The sequence below is a fragment of the Salmo trutta genome, unplaced genomic scaffold (genome assembly GCF_901001165.1).
Source record: "Salmo trutta unplaced genomic scaffold, fSalTru1.1, whole genome shotgun sequence".
Classification (NCBI taxonomy): Eukaryota; Metazoa; Chordata; class Actinopteri; order Salmoniformes; family Salmonidae; genus Salmo; species Salmo trutta.
In genome coordinates, this window is record NW_021822962.1 from 3,604,246 (window position 1) to 3,629,927 (window position 25,682).

The window sequence follows — 25,682 nt, forward strand, 5'->3', positions numbered from 1 at the left end:
TCCCTCCACAACCCTCCTCCTCCCTCCCTCCCTCCACAACCCACCTCCTCCCTCCCTCCCTCCACAACCCACCTCCTCCCTCCCTCCCTCCCTCCACAACCCACCTCCTCCCTCCCTCCCTCCCTCCCTCCCTCCCTCCCTCCACAACCCACCTCCTCCCTCCCTCCCTCCCTCCCTCCACAACCCACCTCCTCCCTCCCTCCCTCCACAACCCACCTCCTCCCTCCCTCCCTCCCTCCCTCCACAACCCACCTCCTCCCTCCCTCCCTCCACAACCCACCTCCTCCCTCCCTCCCTCCCTCCACAACCCACCTCCTCCCTCCCTCCCTCCCTCCCTCCACAACCCACCTCCTCCCTCCCTCCCTCCCTCCCTCCACAACCCACCTCCTCCCTCCCTCCCTCCACAACCCACCTCCTCCCTCCCTCCCTCCACAACCATTCTCATTCTCTCACATTGTCTCATCTACAAATGTATTGTTTACCAAGTGACATTAACATGAACTAGTATTTTCCTCGTTATCTTAATCATTTACATGTATTCTTTATGAGTAACTTATGGAATAAACCATGTTCTATATGGTTCTATATGGATGGATGGAAATGTCCATGTTTTAATGTATAGGGTTCGACAGGTGCCAACTGAAGTGGAATATATAGCAAGGCCTTGATTCAAAATGTATTAACAATCACGATGATGGATAGATTGTTATTGTCTTCTATTAGCTGACTTTCCTCTCTGTGACTGATGGCCTAACTGATGGTGTGGGTTAAGAATAATACAACAGTGATTATCATAGAGGCAGTCTAACTTTGGCCTTGTTTTTAATTCTGGACATTAATTCAGTCTTGTTATAGATGCACTGAGCCATTTGGACAAAGCAGAAATATCTGACCGATGTGCAATAGGCTGATTTCTTGTTGTGAATCATTTCTAGTGTTAATGCTAATGTTTTTGCTATGCTATTGTATCTCACAATTTCAGATAGAACACATTTTATACCAATGTACATAAGATGGCATTTTTACATATGTATTAAACTTGATGAAATCATGAATGGGTACGTTTTGGCCATTTGGATGGTATTTTTACCAAGGGCATTTCAGTTTCCATTACAACCCTGTGAAGTCCCAAACTAAGACTTGGGTTCCCTGCTTCCTAGCCCTTGATTATGACTCTCCATTACACAGAAGTCATTGGATGAAGGCATCTTCTCAATGGGGTTTCTGCTTAGTACTTCCAATTACAAAGGGTGCACTGTTGTACAAATGGTGGTCTTCTGAAGGAGCACATTTCCTGGTGACGGATGCACACTTTTCACTCCGTTATAGTGACTTTGACTGTACTTGATGTAGTGTACAGTACTTTAGACTCAGGCTCTTTTCCCTCCTGTGACTTCCATTATGAACAGCTGCACCATTGGTTGCTGAGAATGCACAAATATGCACAAAAAACTTCACGAAACACAGCCCTTATTTTAAGTGTTTGTAAAATCCCCTATGGGGAAAATGAATGGTGGAAAAACAACTGGAACCATTTCCCTGTTTGACTGCTGTTTTGGCTTCCAGAGCCACTTCACCTTTAAACAGAACATGTAAGGTGGACTACAAGGAGTAACGACAGGCTCCTTTAGTTCATTACTGGGCTAATTATCTAGTTAATTCTACACTTATCTACCTCTTCTTCAAAGAGTGTAGATGGTTTAGTTATAACAGAGGAAATAAATGACACCGAGCAGGCATGGGAAGAGGAAATTTCCATTTGTGAGAGTAATTCATTTGTGTGTGAAATTTGGGGCGGTAAAACTGAACGTAAAATTCAAGTCATGGCAATCGCCTACATGTGCAAATAATTGATTGCTCTAATTGGGAGACATTGTCAAATATAATTCTAAACTTTTACATTCATTTATTTAAATTGATACTGGCGTCTATATTGCTCCCCTGCCAGCCCACGATCCAAGTGCCTCTATATAAATGCCTGGCCATTAATGTTGCGGCAGAGGCTGATAAATTGATGTGGTGGTCTAATCGATATATCCTCAGAGACCGATGTTGTTGTGAATGCTGTGTGACACAAGTGGAGTCCTATTCACTGCGTATCAATGTGGTGCGCTTTTAATATCTAAACCTTATTTTTCTGATAATAATCGTATAATCTAACAAATGTTTTAGATAATTTTTTTACGGTGACAACTCGCCACAGGTGCATTGCGATTTGCATGCATTCATGACAGAACCGTGTTTATTTTTCCTTGTCTTGTGCAACATGTACAATATCATATACCTTGGGAAATTGTGTTTATTTTTCTACAGTTGTGAAGTGACCACATAGTATGGTCTTTGTCTTTCCAATGACATTCCAGCCATGTAGTATATTTTGTCGTCTTGTATCCTTATGAGAGGAGAGGGGAAACGATTAAGAAAGGCATCCTTTGCAGTAGTAAGATTCTAATATTGTCACAAAGGTCAGCTGACACGTTGCCTCCTGTAAATTTAGCGCACACTGATGCAGGAGATAGATTTAATGGGCAATGGTTGGCAGGCACCCCCCTCCTAAAGACGCAGGGATACTGAGAGAGGAGAGAGCTGGGTGTTGAGGAAGAGGGCAGTAGGCAAGAGAGAGTTAGAGAGAGTGAGAGTGGAGTCGTTTTGCTGTGGCTCCTCAGTAAACCCAAGTTAGAGACAGACAGGGCATTGTATTGACAGCAGCATGATCCTTATCACATTTGGACTCTATCTTCCACTATTGTTTTGTTATGTCTTGTCTCAGTCCTCTTTCCTGGACAATATTCTCTCATTCCCAGCAGGTAAGAGAGCCAGCCGTGTGTGTGTGTGTGTGTGTGTGTGTGTACATGCGCATACTCATGCGTGTGTGTGTTTATATGTGTGTGTGTGTGTTTATATATGTGTGTGTGTGTGTGTTTATATGTGTGTGTGTGTGTGTTTATATATGTGTGTGTGTTTATATATATATATATATGTGTGTGTTTATATGTGTGTGTGTTTATATATACTTGTGTGTGTGTTTATGTATGTGTGTTTATGTATGTGTGTGTGTTTGTGTGTGTGTGTGTGCGTGCAGGAATATGTCATGCACGGTTTTGACAAGCTGCAGTCCGACCCTGGGTAAACCCCATGTCATGTCTTATCCTGATTGTCTTTGCACTTTGAAGAACTGTGTGTTCCTGTGTATTTTCCCTTAATTTCTGGAATATGAAATGCTGTCAGAATGGAAATGTCTCTATAAATAGCGTCTGTCGACAGTTCCTGACAGGGAGGCGGGCATATGGTGCTTCAGATGTGTATTCAGCCAGAGCCAGGAGCAGCTCTCTCCAGTGTGGATGACTACACGTATCATGTTACAGCTCCCACTCTGAATATTCTGCTGTTCTTATTGGATTCTAGTTATTATGTGTTAGATTTGTAGAGCTATTTTACTTGTTTTTGTATATCTATGTAGATACCAGTTCTAGCTTCTAGTATTGTCAATAACCTACCAGACTGTACAGTCGTGGCCAAAAGTTTTGAGAATAACACAAATATGAATTTCCACAAAGTTTGCTGCTTCAGTGTCTTTAGATATTTTTGTCAGATGTTACTATGGAATACTGAAGTATAATTACAAGCATTTCATAAGTGTCAAAGGCGTTTATTGACAATTACATGAAGTTGATGCAAAGAGTCAATATTTGCAGTGTTGACCCTTCTTTTTCAAGACCTCTGCAATCCGCCCTGGCATGCTGTCAATTAACTTCAGGGCCACATCCTGACTGATGGCAGCCCATTCTTGCATAATCAATGCTTGGAGTTTGTCAGAATTTCTGGGTTGTTTGTTTGTCCACCCGCCTCTTGAGGATTGACCACAAGTTCTCAATGGGATTAAGGTCTGGGGAGTTTCCTGGCCATGGATCCAAAATATCATTTTGTTCCCCGAGCCACTTAGTTCTCACTTTTGCCTTTTGGCATGGTGCCCCATCATGCTAGAAAGGCATTGTTCGTCACCAAACTGTTCCTGGATGGTTGGGAGAAGTTGTTCTCAGAGGATGTGTTGGTACCATTCTTTATTCATGGCTGTGTTCTTAGGCAAATTTGTGAGTGAGCCCACTCCCTTGGCTGAGAAGCAACCCCACACATGAATGGTCTCAGGATGCTTTATTGTTCGCATGACACAGGACTGATGTTAGCGCTCACCTTATCTTCTCCGCACAAGCTTTTTTCTGGATGCCCCAAACAATCGGAAAGGGGATTCATCAGAGAAAATGACTTTACCCCAGTCCTCAGCAATCCAATCCCTGTACCTTATGCAGAATATCAGTCTGTCCCTAATGTTTTTCCTGGAGAGAAGTGGCTTCTTTGCTGCCCTTCTTGACACCAGGCCATCCTCCAAAAATCTTTGCCTCACTGTGCGTGCAGATGCACTCACACCTGCCTGCTGCCATTCCTGAGCAAGCTCTGTACTGGTGGTGCCCCGATCCCGCAGCTGAATCAACTTTAGGAGACGGTCCTGGTGCTTGCTGGACTTTCTTGGGCTCCCTGAAGCCTTCTTCACAACAATTGAACCGCTCTCCTTGAAGTTCTTGATGATACGATAAATGGTTGATTTAGGTGCAATCTTACTGGCAGCAATATCCTTGCCTGTGAAGCCCTTTTTGTGCAAAGCAATGATGATGGCACGTGTTTCCTTGCAGGTAACCATGATTGACAGAGGAAGAGCAATGATTCCAAGCACCACCCTCCCTTTGAAGCTTCCAGTCTGTTATTCGAACTCAATCAGCATGACAGAGTGATCTCCAGCCTTGTCCTCATCAACACTCACACCTGTGTTAAAGAGAGAATCACTGACATGATGTCAGCTGGTCCTTTTGTGGCAAGGCTGAAATGCAGTGGAAATGTTTTTGAGGGCTTCAGGTCATTTGCATGGCAAAGAGGGACTTTGCAATTAATTGCAATTCATCTGATCACTCTTCATAACATTCTGGAGTATATGCAAATTGCCATTATACAAACTGAGGCAGCAGACTTTGTGAAAATTAATATTTGTGTCATTCTCAAAACATTTGGCCACAGCTGTACATTTGGATACATTTACAGATCACTTTCAGTTCAGCTGATGTTTGTTGTGAAGGGGAGGATCTGCTGATTGAGTGGATTTTAACTTGGAAGCTGCAACACCACTTCTTTGCCAATGCCCCTATGCAGGAGCTTTTCCTTTATGGCTTGTTAGTGAGGTGTTGTCTGGTCTCTGCCTCTGCAGGATGCAGTAACATACAGATTCTTATACACACCTTACCATCCACTCTGATGCAGTTAGAAATAAGCCAACATTGAGTTTTCTTTAAGCCCCTTCAACTAGTTTTGACACTGACTCTATTCATTTAATTTCCCACTGATGTCAACATGACAAACAAATGAAATATGTCTATTACAAGGACATCCTCTGCAGGGTCGGTGTGTGTTTATTTCCCATGTGACTGACTTACCGTACTGTCCACTACTTTCCTCAGCTCTCCAACAACAACCTGCCCTGGACCAGCAGAGGACATTCAACCCCTGCTGTTTACTGAGTCCACCCCCGCCCCCCCTGTTCCCCCCTCCTCCCTCACTGTGGCACCGCAGTGGTCATGTGAGTCCAAAGTCATGTGACTTGCCCATGTGACAAGTGTATGATTGTTGATTTGTCCTTGGGTGCTGTCCAAACCTCACTCCCTGGCTACGTTCCAAATGGCACCCTATTCCCTATTTAGCGTACTACATTTGATAGGGCTGTGGTCAAAAGTAGTGGACTATAAAGTATAGGAAACAGCGTGTCATTTCTGACTTAGCCTCCCTCTTGCCCTCCTCCGCCACTGACTAAGAGCAGTAGGGATTTCTGATGATAGAGTAGGTATGATGATAGAGTAGGTGTGTGCAGGAAGCAATGGATTAACTGGTCTCCCACGAGTGCTGACTGCAGATCAGGGTTGATGAGGGGATACGACCTTAGAGGGTCCTCTTAGAGATACAAGTCTGTCTGTTAGAGGGTCCTCTTAGAGATACAAGTCTGTCTGTTAGAGGGTCCTCTTAGAGATACAACTCTGTCTGTTAGAGGGTCCTCTTAGAGATACAACTCTGTCTGTTAGAGGGTCCTCTTAGAGATACAACTCTGTCTGTTAGAGGGTCCTCTTTGAGATACAACTCTGTCTGTTAGAGGGTCCTCTTAGAGCTGATGACTGAATGGAAGAGTGTTTTTGTCTGATTGGTTTAGAATGAGGAGTCCAGTAAGGGGGGTAATCACAGAGAAGATCCAGATACAGGGACGGAGGTGAAAGGTCCCAGCTGTGTCCCAGGCCCCCCTGGCCCCAACGGACCCCCCGGTCCTCAGGTAGGTAAACCTATCCACCCCCAACTGTCTTCTGTTAACGTTGTCATCCCACTGGCTTCATCAATTCAATATATATCTTTTTTAAGCCAGATAATGGCCAATACAGTTATAATATGGTTATAATGCAAATATTTGGAAGAGTATTTAATCAGGGTTTATCAGGTGGAGACCACAGTTAGTTACCTGAGCTTCCTTACTTGTCAGTAATGGTGGTATACAGGTGTTGGGGGGTTGGCTAAGTCCTCTATAGGCCTCTAGCAGCTCTTTACCATCTGAGACCCGTGTGAGATCCTTCTCCTCCCTTCCTCTTGTACCTCTAGAGCTGGGGACAGGGACGAGGATTACATGGAGCTCTGCAACACAGCAGCCCATTAATGCTCCACATTTAGACACGACACAAATAGCCTTTTTCCACTGGCTGCCACTACTCTCCGTCCCTCCACACACCATTCTTAGAAACAAACCAAACAGCCCAGTCTGCTTGGAAAGATATATTGAGTGGAGGGAGTCAATTCCTGTATCGTCAATTCCTGTATTGCTGTGTGGAGGGTGGTGGTGGTGTTGCTGTGTGGAGGGTGGTGGTGGTGTTGCTGTGTGGAGGGTGGTGGTGGTGTTGCTGTGTGGAGGGTGGTGGTAGTGTTGCTGTGTGGAGGGTGGTGGTAGTGTTGCTGTGTGGAGGGTGGTGGTGGTGTTGCTGTGTGGAGGGTGGTGGTGGTGTTGCTGTGTGGAGGGTGGTGGTGGTTTTGCTGTGTGGAGGGTGGTGGTGGTGTTGCTGTGTGGAGGGTGGTGGTGGTGTTGCTGTGTGGAGGGTGGTGGTGGTGTTGCTGTGTGGAGGGTGGTGGTGGTGTTGCTGTGTGGAGGGTGGTGGTGGTGTTGCTGTGTGGAGGGTGGTGGTGGTGTTGCTGTGTGGAGGGTGGTGGTGGTGTTGCTGTGTGGAGGGTGGTGGTGGTGTTGCTGTGTGGAGGGTGGTGGTGGTGTTGCTGTGTGGAGGGTGGTGTTGCTGTGTGGAGGGTGGTGGTGCTGTGTGGAGGGTGGTGTTGCCGTGCGGAGGGTGGTGTTGCCGTGCGGAGGGGGGTGTTGCCGTGCGGAGGGGGGTGTTGCCGTGCGGAGGGGGGTGTTGCCGTGCGGAGGGGGGTGTTGCCGTGCGGAGGGGGGTGTTGCCGTGCGGAGGGGGGTGTTGCCGTGCGGAGGGGGGTGTTGCCGTGCGGAGGGGGGTGGTGGGGGTGTTGCCGTGCGGAGGGGGGTGGTGGTGGTGTTGCCGTGCGGAGGGTGGGGGTGGTGTTGCCGTGCGGAGGGTGGGGGTGGTGTTGCCGTGCGGAGGGTGGGGGTGGTGTTGCCGTGCGGAGGGTGGGTGGGGGGTGGTGTTGCCGTGCGGAGGGTGGGGTGGGTGGTGGTGTTGCCGTGCGGAGGGTGGGTGGGTGGTGGTGTTGCCGTGCGGAGGGTGGTGGTGTTGCCGTGCGGAGGGTGGGTGGGTGGTGGTGTTGCCGTGCGGAGGGTGGTGGTGGTGGTGGTGGTGTTGCCGTGCGGAGGGTGGTGGTGTTGCTGTGCGGAGGGTGGTGGTGTTGCCGTGTGGAGGGTGGGTGGGTGGTGGTGTTGCCGTGTGGAGGGTGGTGGTGTTGCCGTGCGGAGGGTGGGTGGGTGGTGGTGTTGCCGTGCGGAGGGTGGGTGGTGGTGTTGCTGTGCGGAGGGTGGGTGGTGTTGTGGTGGGTGGTGGTGTTGTGGTGGTGTTGCTGTGCGGAGGGTGGTGGTGTTGCTGTGCGGAGGGTGGTGGTGTTGCCGTGTGGATGGTGGGTTGGTGATGTTGCCGTGTGGAGGGTGGTGGTGTTGCCATGTGGAGGGTGGGTGGGTGGTGGTGTTGCTGTGTGGAGGGTGGTGGTGTTGTGGTGGGTGGTGGTGTTGCTGTGTGGAGGGTGGTGGTGTTGTGGTGGTTTTGCTGTGTGGTGGGTGGTGGTGTTGCTGTGTGGAGGGTGGGAGGGTGGTGGTGTTGCTATGTGGAGGGTGGTGGTGTTGTTGTGGTGGGTGGTGGTGTTGCTGTGTGGAGGGTGGTGGTGTTGTGGTGGGTGGTGGTGTTGCTGTGTGGAGGGTGGTGGTGTTGTGGTGGTGTTGCTGTGTGGAGGGTGGTGGTGTTGTGGTGGTGTTGGTGGGTGGTGGTGTTGCTGTGTGGAGGGTGGTGGTGTTGTGGTGGTGTTGCTGTGTGGAGGGTGGGTGGTGGTGGTGTTGTGGTGGTGGGTGGTGGTGTTGCTGTGTGGAGGGTGGGAGGGTGGTGGTGTTGCTGTGTGGAGGGTGGGAGGGTGGTGGTGTTGCTGTGTGGTGGGTGGTGGTGTTGCTGTGTGGAGGGTGGGAGGGTGGTGGTGTTGCTATGTGGAGGGTGGTGGTGTTGTGGTGGTGTTGCTGTGTGGAGGGTGGGAGGGTGGTGGTGTTGCTGTGTGGTGGGTGGTGGTGTTGCTGTGTGGAGGGTGGGAGGGTGGTGGTGTTGCTGTGTGGTGAGTGGTGGTGTTGCTGTGTGGTGGGTGGTGATGTTGCTGTGTGGAGGGTGGGAGGGTGGTGGTGTTGCTGTGTGGTGAGTGGTGGTGTTGCTGTGTGGTGGGTGGTGATGTTGCTGTGTGGAGGGTGGGAGGGTGGTGGTGTTGCTGTGTGGTGGGTGGTGGTGTTGCTGTGTGGTGAGTGGTGGTGTTGCTGTGTGGAGGGTGGGAGGGTGGTGGTGTTGCTGTGTGGTGAGTGGTGGTGTTGCTGTGTGGTGGGTGGTGGTGTTGTAATGCAGACGATCCTATAGTAATTCCAGAGTCCTATAAATGGCCACTTGCCTAGATGTCACCCTGTCACGGAGAGGAGAACATGATTGGTAGACTCTTCAGATTTGTCTTTCACATCCGTATTCATACACAATTTAGCCTATACAGTATGGCACCGGAGTTAGCTGACTGCAAAGGAAGCTAACAACAAACACATTTGGTGTCAGTATGGATCCTGTACCTGCTCATTGAAATGACATTGTGAAGGGAAATAATATTTAGAATATTAATGGGATTGTAAATAATCAGTCGATGGCATGAAGACAGAAAAAGCCCATGTTCTGATTGGTTAGATATCTGATTATTGTTGACCTTCTACAGGGTCCAGCTGGGCTACCAGGTCTGAAGGGACCAAAAGGTGAAAAGGTAAGTGTCATTTATGAATAGTTTTTTATAAACAGTTGAATGATTGAAAACTGCCATTATACGAAGCGGAAAGGCCTTGTATGAAAAAGCAGCAGTTATATCTCTCTTTGTCTCTCTTTGTCTCTCTTTGTCTCTCTTTGTCTCTCTTTGTCTCTCTGTGTCTCTCTGTGTCTCTCTGTGTCTCTCTGTGTCTCTCTCTGTCTCTCTCTCTCCCCACCTCCATCCAACGATCTTGTTGCCAGGGAGAACTGGGACGACCTGGACAAAAGGTGAGAGCACCCGTTGATCATTCTATTAGCTCTGCTAAGTGGATTTGCTGAAAAATGCGATCCAGTCCCTCCTCAGTCTGTCTGGTGGGCTGTAACTCACGTCCCCGCCGCCCGCCTGTCTGCCCGCTGCCTGCTTATGAGCATTATGAAATTCAGAGAAAGACAAGCAGCACAACCTTGACACGATGCCAGGACAGCTAGGAAACAGAGAGAGAAAGACAAGCAGCACAACCTGGACACGATGCCAGGACAGCTAGGATACAGAGAGAGAAAGACGAGCAGCACAACCTGGACACGATGCCAGGACAGCTAGGAAATAGAGAGAGAAAGACAAGCAGCACAACCTGGACACGATGCTAGGACACAGAGAGAGAAAGACAAGCAGCACAACCTGGACACGATGCCAGACAGCTAGGAAACAGAGAGAGAAAGACAAGCAGCACAACCTGGACACGATGCCAGACAGCTAGGAAACAGAGAGAGAAAGACAAGCAGCACAACCTGGACACGATGCCAGGACAGCTAGGATACAGAGAGAGAAAGACGAGCAGCACAACCTGGACACGATGCCAGGACAGCTAGGATACAGAGAGAGAAAGACAAGCAGCACAACCTGGACACGATGCCAGGACAGCTAGGAAATAGAGAGAGAAAGACAAGCAGCACAACCTGGACACGATGCCAGGACAGCTAGGATACAGAGAGAGAAAGACGAGCAGCACAACCTGGACACGATGCCAGGACAGCTAGGACACAGAGAGAGAAAGACAAGCAGCACAACCTGGACACGATGCCAGGACAGCTAGGACACAGAGAGAGAGAAAGAAGATGGATAGAATCATTCTGCTGAGTTGGAGAGGAGAGTGGATGAACCTCCCATCTCGTCCCATGTCTCCTCTAACAGATGGGGAACTTATGGTCACCCTGTTAGCTCCTGAAACCTATCCAGCTTCACCCTTCACCCTTCCTGTTCTGGAGGGCGCAGCGTTACAGCACCTTCACATAGAGATGTATTGCATAGAAAATAGATCATTGTCGGAGGGACAGGAGAGGAGTGAGACCTGTCAGAAGAGTAGTGTGGTCCTAATCAATTGGTGTCTGCAGTTATGTATTAAAACAGTTCCGTTGGGGAGCTTCACACTGCGTCCCAAATGGCACCCTATCCAGGGCCCATGGTCAAAAGTAGTGCACTATATAGAGAATAGGGTTCCATTTGGGACGTGTCCTCAGTCACTGCCCTGCTCTGTCTGAGCTGCAGGGCTGGCTGTGTACAGCAGCAGCATTGCAGTGCAATTTAGCTTTGTGCTCGAGCCAGACCATAAATCATTTTATTTCCCACAAGCAGAGGGCCGTCCTGTTCTATATATACGGCCTATCATTTAATTAAAGAGGACAGAGTGACAGACCTTGTTAAAGTCCTCTCTCTCCACATGGTGGACCAGGGTAAAAACAGAACACAGGTTGTCATGTCAACATCCCGACTGGCTTATGGAATTCTCTGTAACTATTCAGAACAATCATGTTTGTAACTCCTGCTGTATGTTACTTCTATGATATTACACATGGAAATATGATACTGTACACTACACAGCTTACATGGATAGCTGCTGATTCATTCAATAATGCTTTTGTTTTTTAAATGATGCTAGGTCAGCTGGTAATTTTGTATATATGGCAGTCTTCATGCCCTGTGTTTTCTAGTCAGTTCAGAACTTCTGGTCTGGTTAAAGTAGTGTTCTAACGGTTCTGATATGGCTCAGCTATTCCCAGACATACCCTATGTACCGTACACATGAGGCTGCTGAGGGGAGGACCGTAGAAACCATGGAAACCATGTGTTTGATGTATTTGATACCATTCCACAATGTCCGCTCCAACCATTACCATGAGTCCGTCCTCCCCAATTGAGGTGCCACCAACCTCCTGTGGTACTGTGTGATAACTGTAAAAATCTGCTAAATCAGGCATTCCCAAAGTGGAGGTTCTGCAGGGAGTCTGCGGCATGATTCTTATTTTTTTAACAACAATAATAATACATTAATTTATCAAATGTTTTTAAATTAATATTGCTAGCAACAACCGATTAAACACATTTTGCACAAGGGATCTGTGAAAAGTGTTTAGACTAGAGGGTACAATACAATGTATTATTCAACCACAATTTCTATTAAACCTCAGACGCACAGCCTGGGACTGGGAGGTTCATCTGTACATAGGTATCCACAGTTCTCCATCAATTATACATTTCTTTATCTAAATCCTTCTTGTATTCCCCAAAATGTTGTTTTGAACATAATGGCACTGTAATTTATGCCTAAAACTGCAACATTTTGCCAGTCTCCTTGGCAAAATGGGTAGAACTAATTTGGTCACCTATTTTAGTTTTAATCTTAGACCTAGATTTAATCAGATCAAGTGTTAACAGGCGATAGCCGACACCTGCATAGCTGATGTTTTGGCGGTGTCAGAGGTGTAACTCTGTTCGAGCTGTCACATCGGTGAGAGGCAGCTGCTCATGTGGTCATTTTCACCAAGCCACATCCATTCCACTTGTCAGAAGTTCAGAATGAGAAAGTGTAGGCCATATAGAAACGACACTCAAACAATATAATAAGGATTTACACTGAGTGGACAAAACATTACGGAAAAACATTATGCTCTTTCCATAACCTCTACAGGATTGGTGGGTCCCCCTCGGGAAGGTTGAGCTAACGTAGGCTAATGCGATTAGCATGAGGTTGTAAGTAACAAGAACATTTCGAGGGACATATACATATCTGATATTGGCAGAAAGCTTAAATTGTTGTTAATCTAACTGCACTGTCCAATTTACAGTAGCTATTACAGTGAAAGAATACCATGCTATTGTTTGAAGAGTGTTCTTTCCATAACATAGACTGACCAGGTGAATCCAGGTGAAAGTTATGATCCCGTATTGATGTAATTTGTTAAATCCACTTCAGTCAGTGTAGATGAAGGGGAGGAAACAGGTTAAAGAAGGATTTTTAAGCCTTGAGACAATTGGGACATGGATTGTGTATGTGTGCCATTCAGAGGGTGAATGGACAAGACAGAAGATTTAAGTGCCTTTGAACGGGGTATGGTAGTAGGTGCCAGGCGCACCAGTTTGTGTCAAGAACTGCAATGCTGCTGGGTTTTTCACACTCAGTTTCCTGTGTGTATCAAGAATGGTCCACCACCCCAAAGGACATCCAGCAACTTGCCACAACTGTGGGAAGCATTGGAGTCAACATGGGCCAGCATCCCTGTGGAACGCTTTCGACACCCTGTAGACTCCATGCCCCGACGAATTGAGGCTGTTCTGTTACAGTTATCGTTTTTTCCCTCAGGGCGTCTCATTATCATAGCTTTTGTCAGAAAAAATAAGTTGTCAAGTATTTTTTGTGATAGTTATTGTTGACGAAATTTACACTGGTACTAGAATTGCAAGAAATTAGCTTTAAAATGGCAAAATAGCCTCTATGCCCAAAGGCAAAATGTGTAGAATTACAAGTAATGAGCTTTTCTTCTCTGACGCTAAGAGGGGGGCCTTTAAATATGTATTTCCCAGGGCCCAAGACTTGAAGTCATACTAAAATTGCTTGTATGCTATTTATAGTCCACTCTGAAGTAGGACTTGTGTTCTGATATTATGAGAACTCCCTGATGAATTTGCTATCACAAAAGGGGTCCCCCACACAAAAACTATTTGGGAACCCTGTGCTAAAGAAATTATGTTGTGGCCCATCAGGGTCGGACTGGGCCTCCAGGTCTCCCAGGGCGCCAGGGACCAGCCGGGTGGCCAGGACCAAATGGGCCCAAGGTGAGTAAGTCCTATTTCATGGTGCCCATATGTCAATATGATATTATACCGTACCATAGTATGGTGGAAAAAAATGATAGAACACAAATTATGCAAGAAGATAAGATGGCATGTGTGTTCCTGTACCTACAGGTGTTAGATCTTAATTTGACCAGTTTCGTGGCAAGAGTAAAATAATCTTGCAGCAGGAGGATTTGATTATTTAAAAAAGGGATCATTTCTAATGAGAAAGGACTGTAGTTTTGATAGGCCACAGCAGGCTATATATTAGGAGTGAGATCTAGTAAGAGAAAGAGAACTGTGTGTTTTCAGTGAATTTATGTAAATCATGAGGCTCATTTGAATTTCCTACGGTGCAGGAAAATTCTCTGCGACAACAGAGTGATCAAATTAAGATACCACGTCTGTATGATATTATTGTGTGTGTGCGTGCGTGCGTGCGTGCGTGTGGCAGGGGGAGAAGGGAGATGGTGGATTGATGGGAATACCTGGAGCAAGAGGACCTCTTGGACCTAAGGTCTGTGAACCTTCATCTTTCACCGAGAAAATTGTCTGATTTCAACCATAATGTTATTCATAATTTCTATACTTCAGACCTCTGATCTTCCTTCTTAGGGTTTACCTGGATACAAAGGAGAAAAGGTGGGTGATTACTTCAAATGTTTTTGACTGCTTTCTTTTATTCTATTACATTACAAAACATATTTTAGTTCCTCTGGGTTGGTTCAACAACATGTGTGTTTTCAGTGTATCTGCCTGATCAGGTCTCCTGTTTATGGATGTTTTGTTTACAGTTGCTTTGTCTCCTGTCTGTCTCATCAGGGTGCCCGTGGTGACCGTAGTGAGAGCGGGATGAAGGGAGACAAGGGCACAATGGGCTTTCCTGGAATGCTTGGACAGAAAGTGAGACATACATCTTGTAATCTCTTGATCTAGACATTATCTGATGTTTATCAGCTGCTAGGGTTGATCTGGAGGAAGGGGAGGAGGAGGAGGAGGAGGAGGAGGAGCAGGAGCAGGAGGAGGAGGTCAATGTAGGGTGACATGTAGTGGAGGTTCATTGAACAACAGGATAAAACCAGAATCAACTGGCCCTCCATAATAACTCAAGAACACAATTCTAAATTTGACCACAGTTATTTATATGACGTACCGGCATATGTTGTTGTTGATGGAGTGCTGTGGTTTATGTCCTCAGGGTGAAATGGGTCCAAAGGGAGAACCTGGAATCTCAGGCAATAGAGGACCGACGGGCAGACCAGGGAAGAGGGGCAAACAGGTGAGAGAGATATCTTATTATTAAACAGGTGAGAGATATACTTTATTAGTAAACAGGTGAGAGATATACTTTATTAGTAAACAGGTGAGAGATATACTTTATTATTAAACAGGTGAGAGATATACTTTATTATTAAACAGGTGAGAGATATACTTTATTAGCAAACAGGTGAGAGATATACTTTATTAGTAAACAGGTGAGAGATATACTGCATCCTACTGCTGGCTTGCTTCTGAAGCTAAGCAGGGTTGGTCCTGGTCAGTCCCTAGATTGGAGACCAGTTGCTGCTGGAAGTGGTGTTGGAGGGCCAGTAGGAGTCACTCTTTCCTCTGGTCTAAAATAATATCCCAGGGCAGTGATTGGGGACATGTGCTGTCTTTCGGGTGGGACGTTAAACAGGTGTCCTGACTCTCTGTGGTCACTAAAGATCCCATGGCACTTATTGTTAGAGTAGGGGTGTTAACCCTGGTGTCATGGCTAAATTCCCAATCTGGCCCTCATACCATCACGGTCACCTAATCATCCCAAGCTTACTATTGGCTCATTCACCCCCACTCCCCTGTAACTATTCCCCAGGTCATTGCTGTAAATGAGAATGTGTTCTCAGTCAACTTACCTGGTTAAATAACGATAAATAAATAAATAAATAAATACTTGATTAGTGAACAGGTGAGAGATATACTTGATTATTAAACAGGTGAGAGATATACAGCATTAAACAGGTGAGAGAGATGCTGTATTAAACAGGTGAGAGAGATGCTGTATTAAACAGGTGAGAGAGATGTGCTGTATTAAACGGGTGAGAGAGATGTGCTGTATTAAACAGGTGAGAGATGTACTGTATTAAACAGGTGAGAGATGTACTGTATTAGGATCTTAATGATATAATATCATATGCTGTTAGAAGCTGTGATTAAAAAAGGTCTGCCGATCTTCTTATTACCTTTATTTAACTAGGTAGGTCAGTTAAGAACAAATTCTTATTTTCAATGACGGCCTAGAAATAATGGGTTAACTGCCTTGTTCAGGGGCAGAACAACAGATTTTGACCTTATCAGCTCGGAGATTTGATTTAGCAACCTTTCGATTACTAGTCCAACGCTCTAACCACTAGGCTACCTGCCGCCCTCTTTGAGCAACATACTGTAACTTCAAATCACTATGATGTGGTGACATGTTTTGACCACTGAAGGTTTACCATATGTTTGTCTGTCGATGTTTTTACATGTGGTGTTTTTACATGTGGTGTTTTTCTTGTCTGATTAAACAGGGAGGGAAGGGTGACAATGGGATTATCGGCCCTCTAGGTCCAGCAGGTCCTCAGGGGCCCCCAGGCCACCCTGGTCCCCCAGGTCTCCCAGCCTCAGGTAAGGACTCCACCTCCATCAGCTCTCCCATCTGAGCTTCGCTTCTTTAGAGGACGCTGTAGGGCTAGGGAGTGGGGCTAGGCTAACATGCTATATGTTGCCAGTCTGTGTATATGCAGGCTGAGTGTATAGCTGGATGAATTCTAGGGAGAACATCGAGTCAGATTTAGAGTGATTGGTATGTTCTTTGTTGGAGGCGCTGCCCATTTTCTGGACTCTGAAGGCTAGTTTCTCAGACCTAGATTATTAAACCTTGTCCTGTAATTAAAAGAAAGGCCCAATGGTCAATCTCACTGGAAAGTATATTTTGAGATTTAATATCGTGCCCTGTCAGTGTGAGAAGCTTCAGGGATAGGTGTGAGAAGCTTCGGGGATAGGTGTGAGAAGCTTCAGGGATAGGTGTGAGAAGCTTCAGGGATAGGTGTGAGAAGCTTAAGGTATGGGTCTGAGAAGCTTCAGGGATGGGTGTGAGAAGCTTCAGGGATAGGTGTGAGAAGCTTCAGGGATAGGTGTGAGAAGCTTCAGGGATAGGTGTGAGAAGCTTCAGGGATAGGTGTGAGAAGCTTCAGGTATGGGTCTGAGAAGCTTAAGGGATGGGTGTGAGAAGCTTCAGGGATGGGTGTGAGAAGCTTCAGGCAGGCAACCTCCCGTGTCAGCATCAGCGAAAGGAAGCAGACATTAAAACACAGCAGGAGGTAACACCAGAGAGCATATTTAGCTTCAGAGGAACCTGATCACCCCCCCTCTCTCCCCCTCCTGAGGTGAAACAGATACCATGATGGGGGTGGGGTGGCGGGGGGGACTGGGATGGGACGGATGCTAAAGCCATGACATCATGTTCTTAAAACAAATTCATAGTGGGCCAAGAAGCTCCTTACATATTTACAAACATTATGTCACCATGTAATTAAACTGTAACAGCCAGTGTCTTGTTCAGGTGTCTACGCAAATTAAGTTGATTGCTTTACCAACTTGATAGATAGACGAGGGGGCCAGGATAGTGCATTTCATCAGAGGTATTTATAACATATAGTCCCTGTGACCTCGCTCATGGCTGTCTTTGAATGTGGTACTCTGTGAAATAGAGATGGTGTCATGTGTACATCACTTTTTGTACATATGCCTACATTGATAATATATGATCTAAATGTTTATTTCTTGTTCAGGACTCTACGTGATTGGAACGAAAGGTGAGAGGGGGCTACCAGGTCTTCCTGGACCTTGCAGCTGTAACTCCATTAGTGTCAAGAGTCCACAGTTTGATGAACATAGTTCCAGGAGCGACTACGCCAAAGTGCCAGCGGTGAGCACGCAACACAAGTAACACATGATCAACATTTATTGCGAATCATAAACTTGCCTCAGGTAAGGCACTTAATAGGCCAAATTAGTCTTTGTGTTTCACCCAGAATGTGTCTTTTGTTGTTTCTCGTACAGATATTTGTGGTAAACAATCAAGAAGAACTAGATCGTCTTCACACGGACAATGCCCTAGCCTTCCGGAAAGATCAGAGATCGCTTTACTTCAAAGACACCAACGGATGGCTGCCCATTCAGGTACCTCACTTGATACACTATCTTCTAAATGGGATATGTCTAAGTGCTTACAGTATTGCCTGGCAAGGTTCATCTTTAAGTTACAGTTTTATATCATTTTCTTAGTTTTAGTTTCTAATCTCTGTAAAAGACTTCTTTCTTCCAGCTGACGCCGTTCCAGTCTACGGAGAATGCTCCGGAACAGGAGGGTTACTGTGGCGACGGGATCGTTCAGATTCCCAACGGGGAGGAATGTGACGACGGGAATAGGATTGTCACCGACGGCTGCGTCAGTAAGTCACGTTATCAGAGTGGATGAACCAGATTCGTGGTTTGGTTCTGCTGATGGTTTCGTTTGTTGAAGCCTGGTGTTGTCGGTTCGATTACCGCATGGGAAGTTGATTTGGATAAATTAACTTGTTAAATGATAATGCTATTGATGACATACAGAAGCACCGGTCTGATTTGGATGGCTATTGATCTCTGTCTCTCTGTGTCTGTCTCTCTCTGTGTGTCTCTGTTTTTCTCCCCCTTTGTTTCTCTCTCCATCTCTTCCTCCTCAGAGTGTAAACATGCTTACTGTGGAGATGGTTATCGCTACGACGGTGCTGAGGAATGTGATGGAAAGGACTTTGGCTATCAGACATGCAACTCATATCTCCCAGGGTTAGTAGGCTTACTGGCTTGATCCATTCTTGTCTGCTTTCCAAATCTTACTGTATGTAACTTCATAACTTTGTGTTCCCGATGAAGCAGTAACTGTCTGCTTTTGTCATGGTTAGTTGACAGAGGGTTCTATTTCTCCTTGATTGCCAGGTCTTATGGTCGTCTCAGATGCACTCCTTACTGTGTCATTGACTCTACAAACTGCAAGTATTTCACATGAGGAGCAACCTGGACACAGCAGCGGGATCCTTCTTGTCTTGTTTGCTTTGGTACTAAACAGGATGACGGTAATGCAAAAAAAAAAGATCAACAACAACAACACTGCAAACAAGAGACTCAAAAAGGAAGTGTTGACAAACTGGACTAAACCTGACAAAATAACTAAAACTACACCCACTAACTCTGTTGTATCGCTGCTGAAGCCATGTAGCTACCGAGGAGGGGGGCCGGGGCCAGTAAAACGCTCCCTCATCCATTAGCACTGGACAATTTCACTTTGTCTTAAATAAAACTCAACCCAAGACTGAAGAGGTTCTGCCCACCTGATAGGACCAGCCGCTGAACGAGAGGCGGTCAAATGAGAGACAGCCAGAAAGTGACAGACAGCCAATGGGAAAGCTCTGAGTAAGTGAGAGACTCGTGGGTGGAGCCGGAAGCCATATTTACCTCGACGTAGCACTGTTAAAGAAAAGAGAACCAGGTCTGAACAATCAGAAGCAGGGTGCTGTGTATTTTACTGCAACGTCAATGACGTCATGTACTGTATTATTTGCATGAGGCTGAGATTGCTGTGAGACCATGGCTACAGATGTCACTACCTAGGCATTTAACCAATCACAATACTTACTATCGTTGTCATGAGCTTCGTACTGTGTATATATAGTAGGTATACGTCTCCAATTGCACGTAGGGAGTATATTGTATGTCATAATTTTACTAATCAGGACAGGAGGGGCATGTTATAATGATACAGTATTCAGGAGGATTCTGAGAGCCTTGGTCAGTCTGTACTGAAGAGGCAGATCTAAAGCCTTGGTCAGTCTGTACTGAAGAGGCAGATCTTAACCCTTGGTCAGTCTGTACTGAAGAGGCAGATCTTAACCCTTGGTCAGTCTGTACTGAAGAGGCAGATCTTAAGCCTTGGTCAGTCTGTACTGAAGAGGCAGATCTAAAGCCTTGGTCAGTCTGTTCTGAAGAGGCAGATCTTAACCCTTGGTCAGTCTGTACTGAAGAGGCAGATCTTAACCCTTGGTCAGTCTGTACTGAAGAGGCAGATCTAAAGCCTTGGTCAGTCTGTACTGAAGAGGCAGATCTTAAGCCTTGGCCAGTCTGTACTGAAGAGGCAGATCTAAAGCCTTGGTCAGTCTGTACTGAAGAGGCAGATCTAAAGCCTTGGTCAGTCTGTACTGAAGAGGCAGATCTTAAGCCTTGGTCAGTCTGTATTGAAGAGGCAGATCTAAAGCCTTGGTCAGTCTGTACTGAAGAGGCAGATCTAAAGCCTTGGTCAGTCTGTACTGAAGAGGCAGATCTTAAGCCTTGGTCAGTCTGTACTGAAGAGGCAGATCTTAAGCCTTGGCCAGTCTGTACTGAAGAGGCAGATCTAAAGCCTTGGTCAGTCTGTATTGAAGAGGCAGATCTAAAGCCTTGGTCAGTCTGTATTGAAGAGGCAGATCTTAAGCCTTGGTCAGTCTGTTCTGAAGAGGCAGATCTAATGCCTTGGTCAGTCTGTTCTGAAGAGGCAGATCTTAACCCTTGGTCAGTCTGTACTGAAGAGGCAGATCTAAAGCCTTGGCCAGTCTGTACTGAAGAGGCAGATCTAAAGCCTTTGTCAGATCCTCTTCAGAAGAACAGTAAAGCTATGTACTGTACAGTAGTAGCATTAAGCCAAGATGGCCTCCTGTGGAAATAGCAGCCAAGCTGATAGACCGGGAACCCTCACCTTCTGGTAGAACTGAATAGTGGTCTTGTCCCAAATGACACCATATTCCCTATGTAGTGCACTTATTTGGACTAGAGTCCTATGGGCCCTGGTTAAAACTAGTGCACTATATAGGGGATAGTGTGCCATTTGGACAGCCAGGCCGGTGCGCTCTATTAGCTTTTGATGGCACTGTACTGTAGTTAAAGAGGGCCGTTCAGAATCTGGACATTGTGGTCAAGGTCAGCTTTGCTTTAGTTTAGATTGACATTTCCACGATTTAACTCAGGAACCACTAACATAATGTAGCTTGCGGTTTTCAGAGAAATCCTCCCTCATATCCACTGTAGAACACAGATGAGACCACCGAGTCTGTGCTGCACACTGACTGTTACACTATCCCTCTCCTCACTCAGTAGTGCTTACTGTACACGTTGATAACTCATGCCATCAGTCCTCCAGGTAAAGAGGAGGACCTCAGTGAACTACTGTCTGCAGGGAGATATGACACGTGAAGGCTGGCAAACTGTTATTATTACTGCTACTACTACATGTTCTTAAATCATTTCCTCATTGCAGAACAGGAAGCGTTTTTAGCTGCTATTTGGTAGGAAGTGAATTCCGATAGTTAGGGTGGGAAACCTTATGACAGTCTACGGTGCATCAGTTAGAAAGCTCTGGACATCTTTCTGTCTCGTATTTATAGCAGTACTCCTCTTGATACCTCCAGCCTGCCTGCTTAAATAACTGGAGCAGAACTACTGCACCACTCAGTGGAGAACTGAACACTATAGTTGTAGTCTGCATTACTTCCTGTATTCCCTTAGTAGTTTAAGAGAACGTTTCAGGATAAGCTGTTCTTTACCACAAGCTATTGGTCGCCGTGCCAACGGAGGCCGACCTTTAACCTCACCCACACTTAGGAAAATATTGATGCTCATGTAAAAGTGGATGTATGAAAATATGTAATTTCAAGACTGTTCTAAATGTTATATCTGCATGTTAGTGGTACTGTAACTTACAAGTTTAAAATGCAACCAATTTGCCAAAGGAGGCTGTGAATGAAGCCTACATGCTGTAAGTAAATATTAGTCAACTCTCGACAAGGTATATGCTTTTAAAGAAATATTGATGGTTCTTGTTAATGTAACTGTATAACTGTAATGACTGAATATTACATCAACTTTTATATGACAGGTATAACTGTATTATCCATTGCACTGTGTATAAACACATTTAAATATCCATTTGTTTGGCTAATATGAGTGTACTGTTTGCTGTAGGTACACTGGTAGCATGTGGTAACATTACACAATGCTTGGTGGTGGTGAATGCGCTCGCATATCAGGATTTCAGAACTCCTCTGATTTCAGAATTCAGACATGTTTGACACAGACGTGCATTATTGAGAACAAAATAAAGATGAGAAAATGGAAGCTGTTGACTGTTACAAGCTATTTATTCAGCCAAGGAACTCACATCAAATGTTCAAATAAAAAAAAGATTGGTTGCATACACATTTTTGACCAGAGTCAATACTCTCTAGTTAGTGTCAGGGCATCTGGTTGGTCTGACATGGGGCTGGGAGTCAGGGGTTTGTCAGCATCCCCGAGTAGAGGAGTCTCCTCAGTCGTTGACAGTGATTGGATGGTTGGTGTGTGGTGGGGAGCAGACTGACAGTTACGGACATTCTGTTGACGTTCTCTCAGGAAGGAAGAGAACACACTGCACAGCAGTGGACCTGCATCAAGCAGAGGAAAGACGCTGTCAGCAGGCAGCTGCTGACAAAGTGCTGAGTCTGTCTGTACTATTTCATGTATTGGCAGGGCATAAATATCCTCAGAGAGACGGAGTCTTGAATTGAACACACCACAGCTAGAATTGTCCTCAACCCACCCGGATTTGTGTGTTCTATAGTCAGCCTGATGGTCTACCTCACGAGCAGTAACATTATTCTGGGACTATTTTGTAAATGCCCTAATCAACTGAAAAGCAAACAAAGGAATTGTATGATCTCTGTCTGTCTGTCTGCCTACCTGCCTGCCTGCCTGCCTGCCTGCGCCTGAGGCAGAAGATTGAGGGCTCAGGTCGTGGCAGGGAGCCATGGGTACAGGACAGGAGTAGGTAGGAGTTGGCTGCAGTTCTCCCCTCTCCGTAACTCAATTACCATGTCATATTTCACTCCATGATTTCATTAAGGTTCATTTGCCTGCAGAGATGCCCAAGTAAAAGCTTACTTATGCTTTTCTTTGTCCTACCACTCTGGGTTCCCTAACCAGACCAATGTGATTTGTGGGCAGAGTACAGATGTCTCTCTGTAGATGCCTTTAGAAATGAAGTTGACAAAAGAATACAGAAACATTTTTCCCTAAAGCTATTTTGTGCTCTGTGTGACCCTAAAATATAATTTGAGACGGACAGTCTTAGTGACCTTCATCAGTTTATCCTGGGTGGGGAGGGGCTTTGACCTCTGACTCATCAGGATGCCTGAGTGAGACAGGAGTGGTGGCGGGTCATGAAATAATGAACACAGTCACTGGCTTTTTGTTCCCAGAGAAAAGTGTTGTGGAAATTCAGTACTAAGACATGGTCTTAGTCATTTCGTCAAACAATCATCTTTATTTAATATCAATGAATTATTGCAGTAATGAGACCGTCAGCCCACCAGTCTTGACTGACTGTTAGGCTGAGAGTCTAGCCTTTACAGACGATGCACAGTTTTTATATAGCTGATACCAAGATTGCTTAGTCAGTCACTTCTAACCTTCCCATAAGCCACCTTGGTTATCTACATTAGGATGGTGTTTCCCAGATGCCAGGAAGATGAGACAGAGACATTGTTCTTAACTCTTCCAGGGGCTCTCTATCTCGAGTCACACACACACCACATCTTGTCTATAGAATGCTGGCTTTTAGCTTTTTATCACCAACACAAGTCAATTGTCAGCTTCAAGCTCTCTCTAGTAGAACTCATGTCCTCAACACCCAGACTAGCTGCAGGGTGCCTGAGTGGAGAGTGTTCATTAAGTGTTCATTAAGTAAATATTTGTTACATATCCAACAAATAAGGTGAATACAAAAGAGAAAATGTGTTATTTGAGTGCAGGTTGGGGTGGAGTTAAGTTCCGGTTGTAAGGGGAGGAGGGCGTGGGGGGGGGGGGGGGGGGGGGTGTAACGCTGGGCTGGGGAGGCCTCGGGGCAGGAAGCAGGCAGGGACCCAGCTGTCCTCCCAGTCCCAGTGGAAATCCCTGACCTATAGAGAGGAATGACAGGCATGCAGGGGGCTGTGGGCCAGGCAGGGACACAGCCACACATTGAAAATGCATGCATGCACGCACGCGCACACACACACGGGCCTTATTCTAACCAGTGGCGGTCGGTGCTGTTTAAGATGAGGGATGATTTTTTTCTTTCTATTACAGCACATTGAATGACTGTCATTGATATTCCATTCACCTATCTCAATTTAACATTGGTAGGTTTAGGCTACTCACATTTTCCCTATAGCCATCATGAGGTTGCTACAACCTAGCCTATGAGTGAAAGTTTACAATGTAGGTGCACAGGTCAAGAGAAATTTCAGTAATCAAGGTGACGGACAGTGACACATTCAATACCGCCTTGCACACTCTTGCCTGCATCTAGCTAATCTAGGGTGTAATCATTAGTCCAACAGTTGCAAACGAGTTTCTATTGGAGAAATTCAGGTATGTTTATCCCCTTTTCGTTCTGTTTGCTTCTGTTTAAGAAATGTTTTTCAACAGAGTAGGTGGAATGAATACACCCGCTCACACAAACACAGTTCACTTCCATAGCAGCGACATACACACAGTGTGAAATTGATCTTTGGCTAATTTCTTCTCGCATCTACGCGGTCTCCTCTCACCTTTTCCCTTCACTTGTGGACTTCAGTGCACATCAGCTGTCAGGCGGAAAAAAAACATTCCAAGCCAAACCTTCATATCATAACCGCTACACACAGCTTGCATCATTGTCACCATACTAGCTCACGTCAAGTCAACATGGCTACTAGAACTAACACGTTAGTAAACCCGCTACAATAATGCACTACAGTGTATAGTCAGCAAGCAGTTTAGCAGTTACACTGGCGACCCCAGTGGCAATATATTCACAAAACCATAAGCTTACCTTGACTTGGAAGAGTTCCAGTGTTGGATAGCCATAGCTAGCTAGGTAACAAAGCATCCCTCTCTGTTTGAGCCAGGTGTTTGAGTAGGCTAAACTAGCTAGCGATGTAAGTGAAAGTGGAAAAAAATGATATAGCTAGCTCTCTCGCTTCATTTTTTAAAGAAATTCCTTTGTTTAACTTCAATTATTGTCTCTCTTTAAGTCAACTACTCACCACATGTTATGCACTGCAGTGCTAGCTAGCTGTAGCTTATGCTTTCAGTACTAGATTCATTTTCTGATCCTTTGATTGGGTCGACAACGTGTCAGTTAATGCTGCAAGAGCAAGGAAGTCCTCTGGAATTTGTGGAAGTGAGAACCACGACCCTCCTAGGTTTTGCATTGAAGTCAATGTACCCAGAGGAAGCTAGCTGTCCTCCAGCAACACCATGGTGCTACCCTACAGAGTGCTGTTAAGGCTACTGTCGACCTTCATTGGTTGACCTGGGGCGGCAGCGTAGCCTAGTGGTTAGAGTGTTGGACTAGTAACCAAAAGGGTGTAAGTTCGAATCCCTGAGCTGACAAGGTACAAATCTGTCGTTCTGCCCCTGAACAAGGCAGTTAACCCACTGTTCCTAGGACATCATTGAAAATAAGAATTTGTTCTTAACTGACTTGCCTAGTAAAATAAAAAATTGCAACACTATTTTAATAGATTATTTGGTGACTATATATTTAGTATAGTTTTATCTAAAAAGGTTCACTTTAATGTTTCACTGTTTTTATTTTTATGAAATTCATCGAGGATGGTCCTCCCCTTCCTCCTGAGGAGCCTCGATTCCAACCGAATGTCACACATTTCTCATTAACCAATGTCAGCCATGATGTTTCCTTGACAGAGGAACCCTGAAGAGGGGTAAGAGGTTAGTTTGAGGAAGGAGTTGCGTTGACCACATGCTACATGAGCTTATTTTCAGCTGGAGGGCCATACCATTGTAATATCAGCAGTTACCTGGGTACTGTTGGGGACAAGTCACACTGACTGAGGGACTGGGGAGATGAACAGGACACAGAATAATTTCCTTTACTCCGAAAGGAAGTGGCAAAGAGTCCTCTAGTCTACTGCTCTGAAAGACATTGATATCACTTATAATTTTCTAAAATAACTACTAATATC

The 25,682-nt window shown here is 45.7% G+C and overlaps 1 protein-coding gene across 2 annotated transcripts; it reads left to right on the top strand.

Annotated features, from left to right (window-relative positions):
- Positions 1-2,549: 2,549 nt before the first annotated feature.
- Positions 2,550-21,816, top strand: colq (collagen-like tail subunit (single strand of homotrimer) of asymmetric acetylcholinesterase). Of its 2 annotated transcripts, none has more exons than XM_029746740.1 (16): positions 2,550-2,807; positions 5,505-5,623; positions 6,245-6,361; positions 9,475-9,519; positions 9,762-9,788; positions 13,540-13,611; positions 14,066-14,128; positions 14,227-14,253; positions 14,434-14,514; positions 14,810-14,890; positions 16,161-16,257; positions 17,424-17,560; positions 17,695-17,814; positions 17,960-18,086; positions 18,357-18,459; positions 18,610-21,816. In XM_029746740.1, exons 1-16 carry the CDS (start codon positions 2,711-2,713, stop codon positions 18,677-18,679), a joined length of 1,383 nt encoding a protein of 460 aa, XP_029602600.1. In that variant the 5' UTR covers positions 2,550-2,710; the 3' UTR covers positions 18,680-21,816. The 2 variants fall into 2 exon arrangements, with proteins under 2 accessions (XP_029602600.1, XP_029602599.1); XM_029746739.1 differs by having other exon boundaries at positions 2,551-2,807; positions 17,945-18,086.
- Positions 21,817-25,682: the final 3,866 nt, after the last annotated feature.

Bases quoted from the DNA above. Each gene is read 5' to 3' on its own strand.
- colq (XM_029746739.1), top strand. From the start codon at position 2,711: ATGATCCTTATCACATTTGGACTCTATCTTCCACTATTGTTTTGTTAT. The intron at 9,520-9,761 runs GTAAGTGTCATT...TCTTGTTGCCAG, and splicing joins AGGGACCAAAAGGTGAAAAG to GGAGAACTGGGACGACCTGG. The intron at 13,612-14,065 runs GTGAGTAAGTCC...TGCGTGTGGCAG, and splicing joins CAGGACCAAATGGGCCCAAG to GGGGAGAAGGGAGATGGTGG.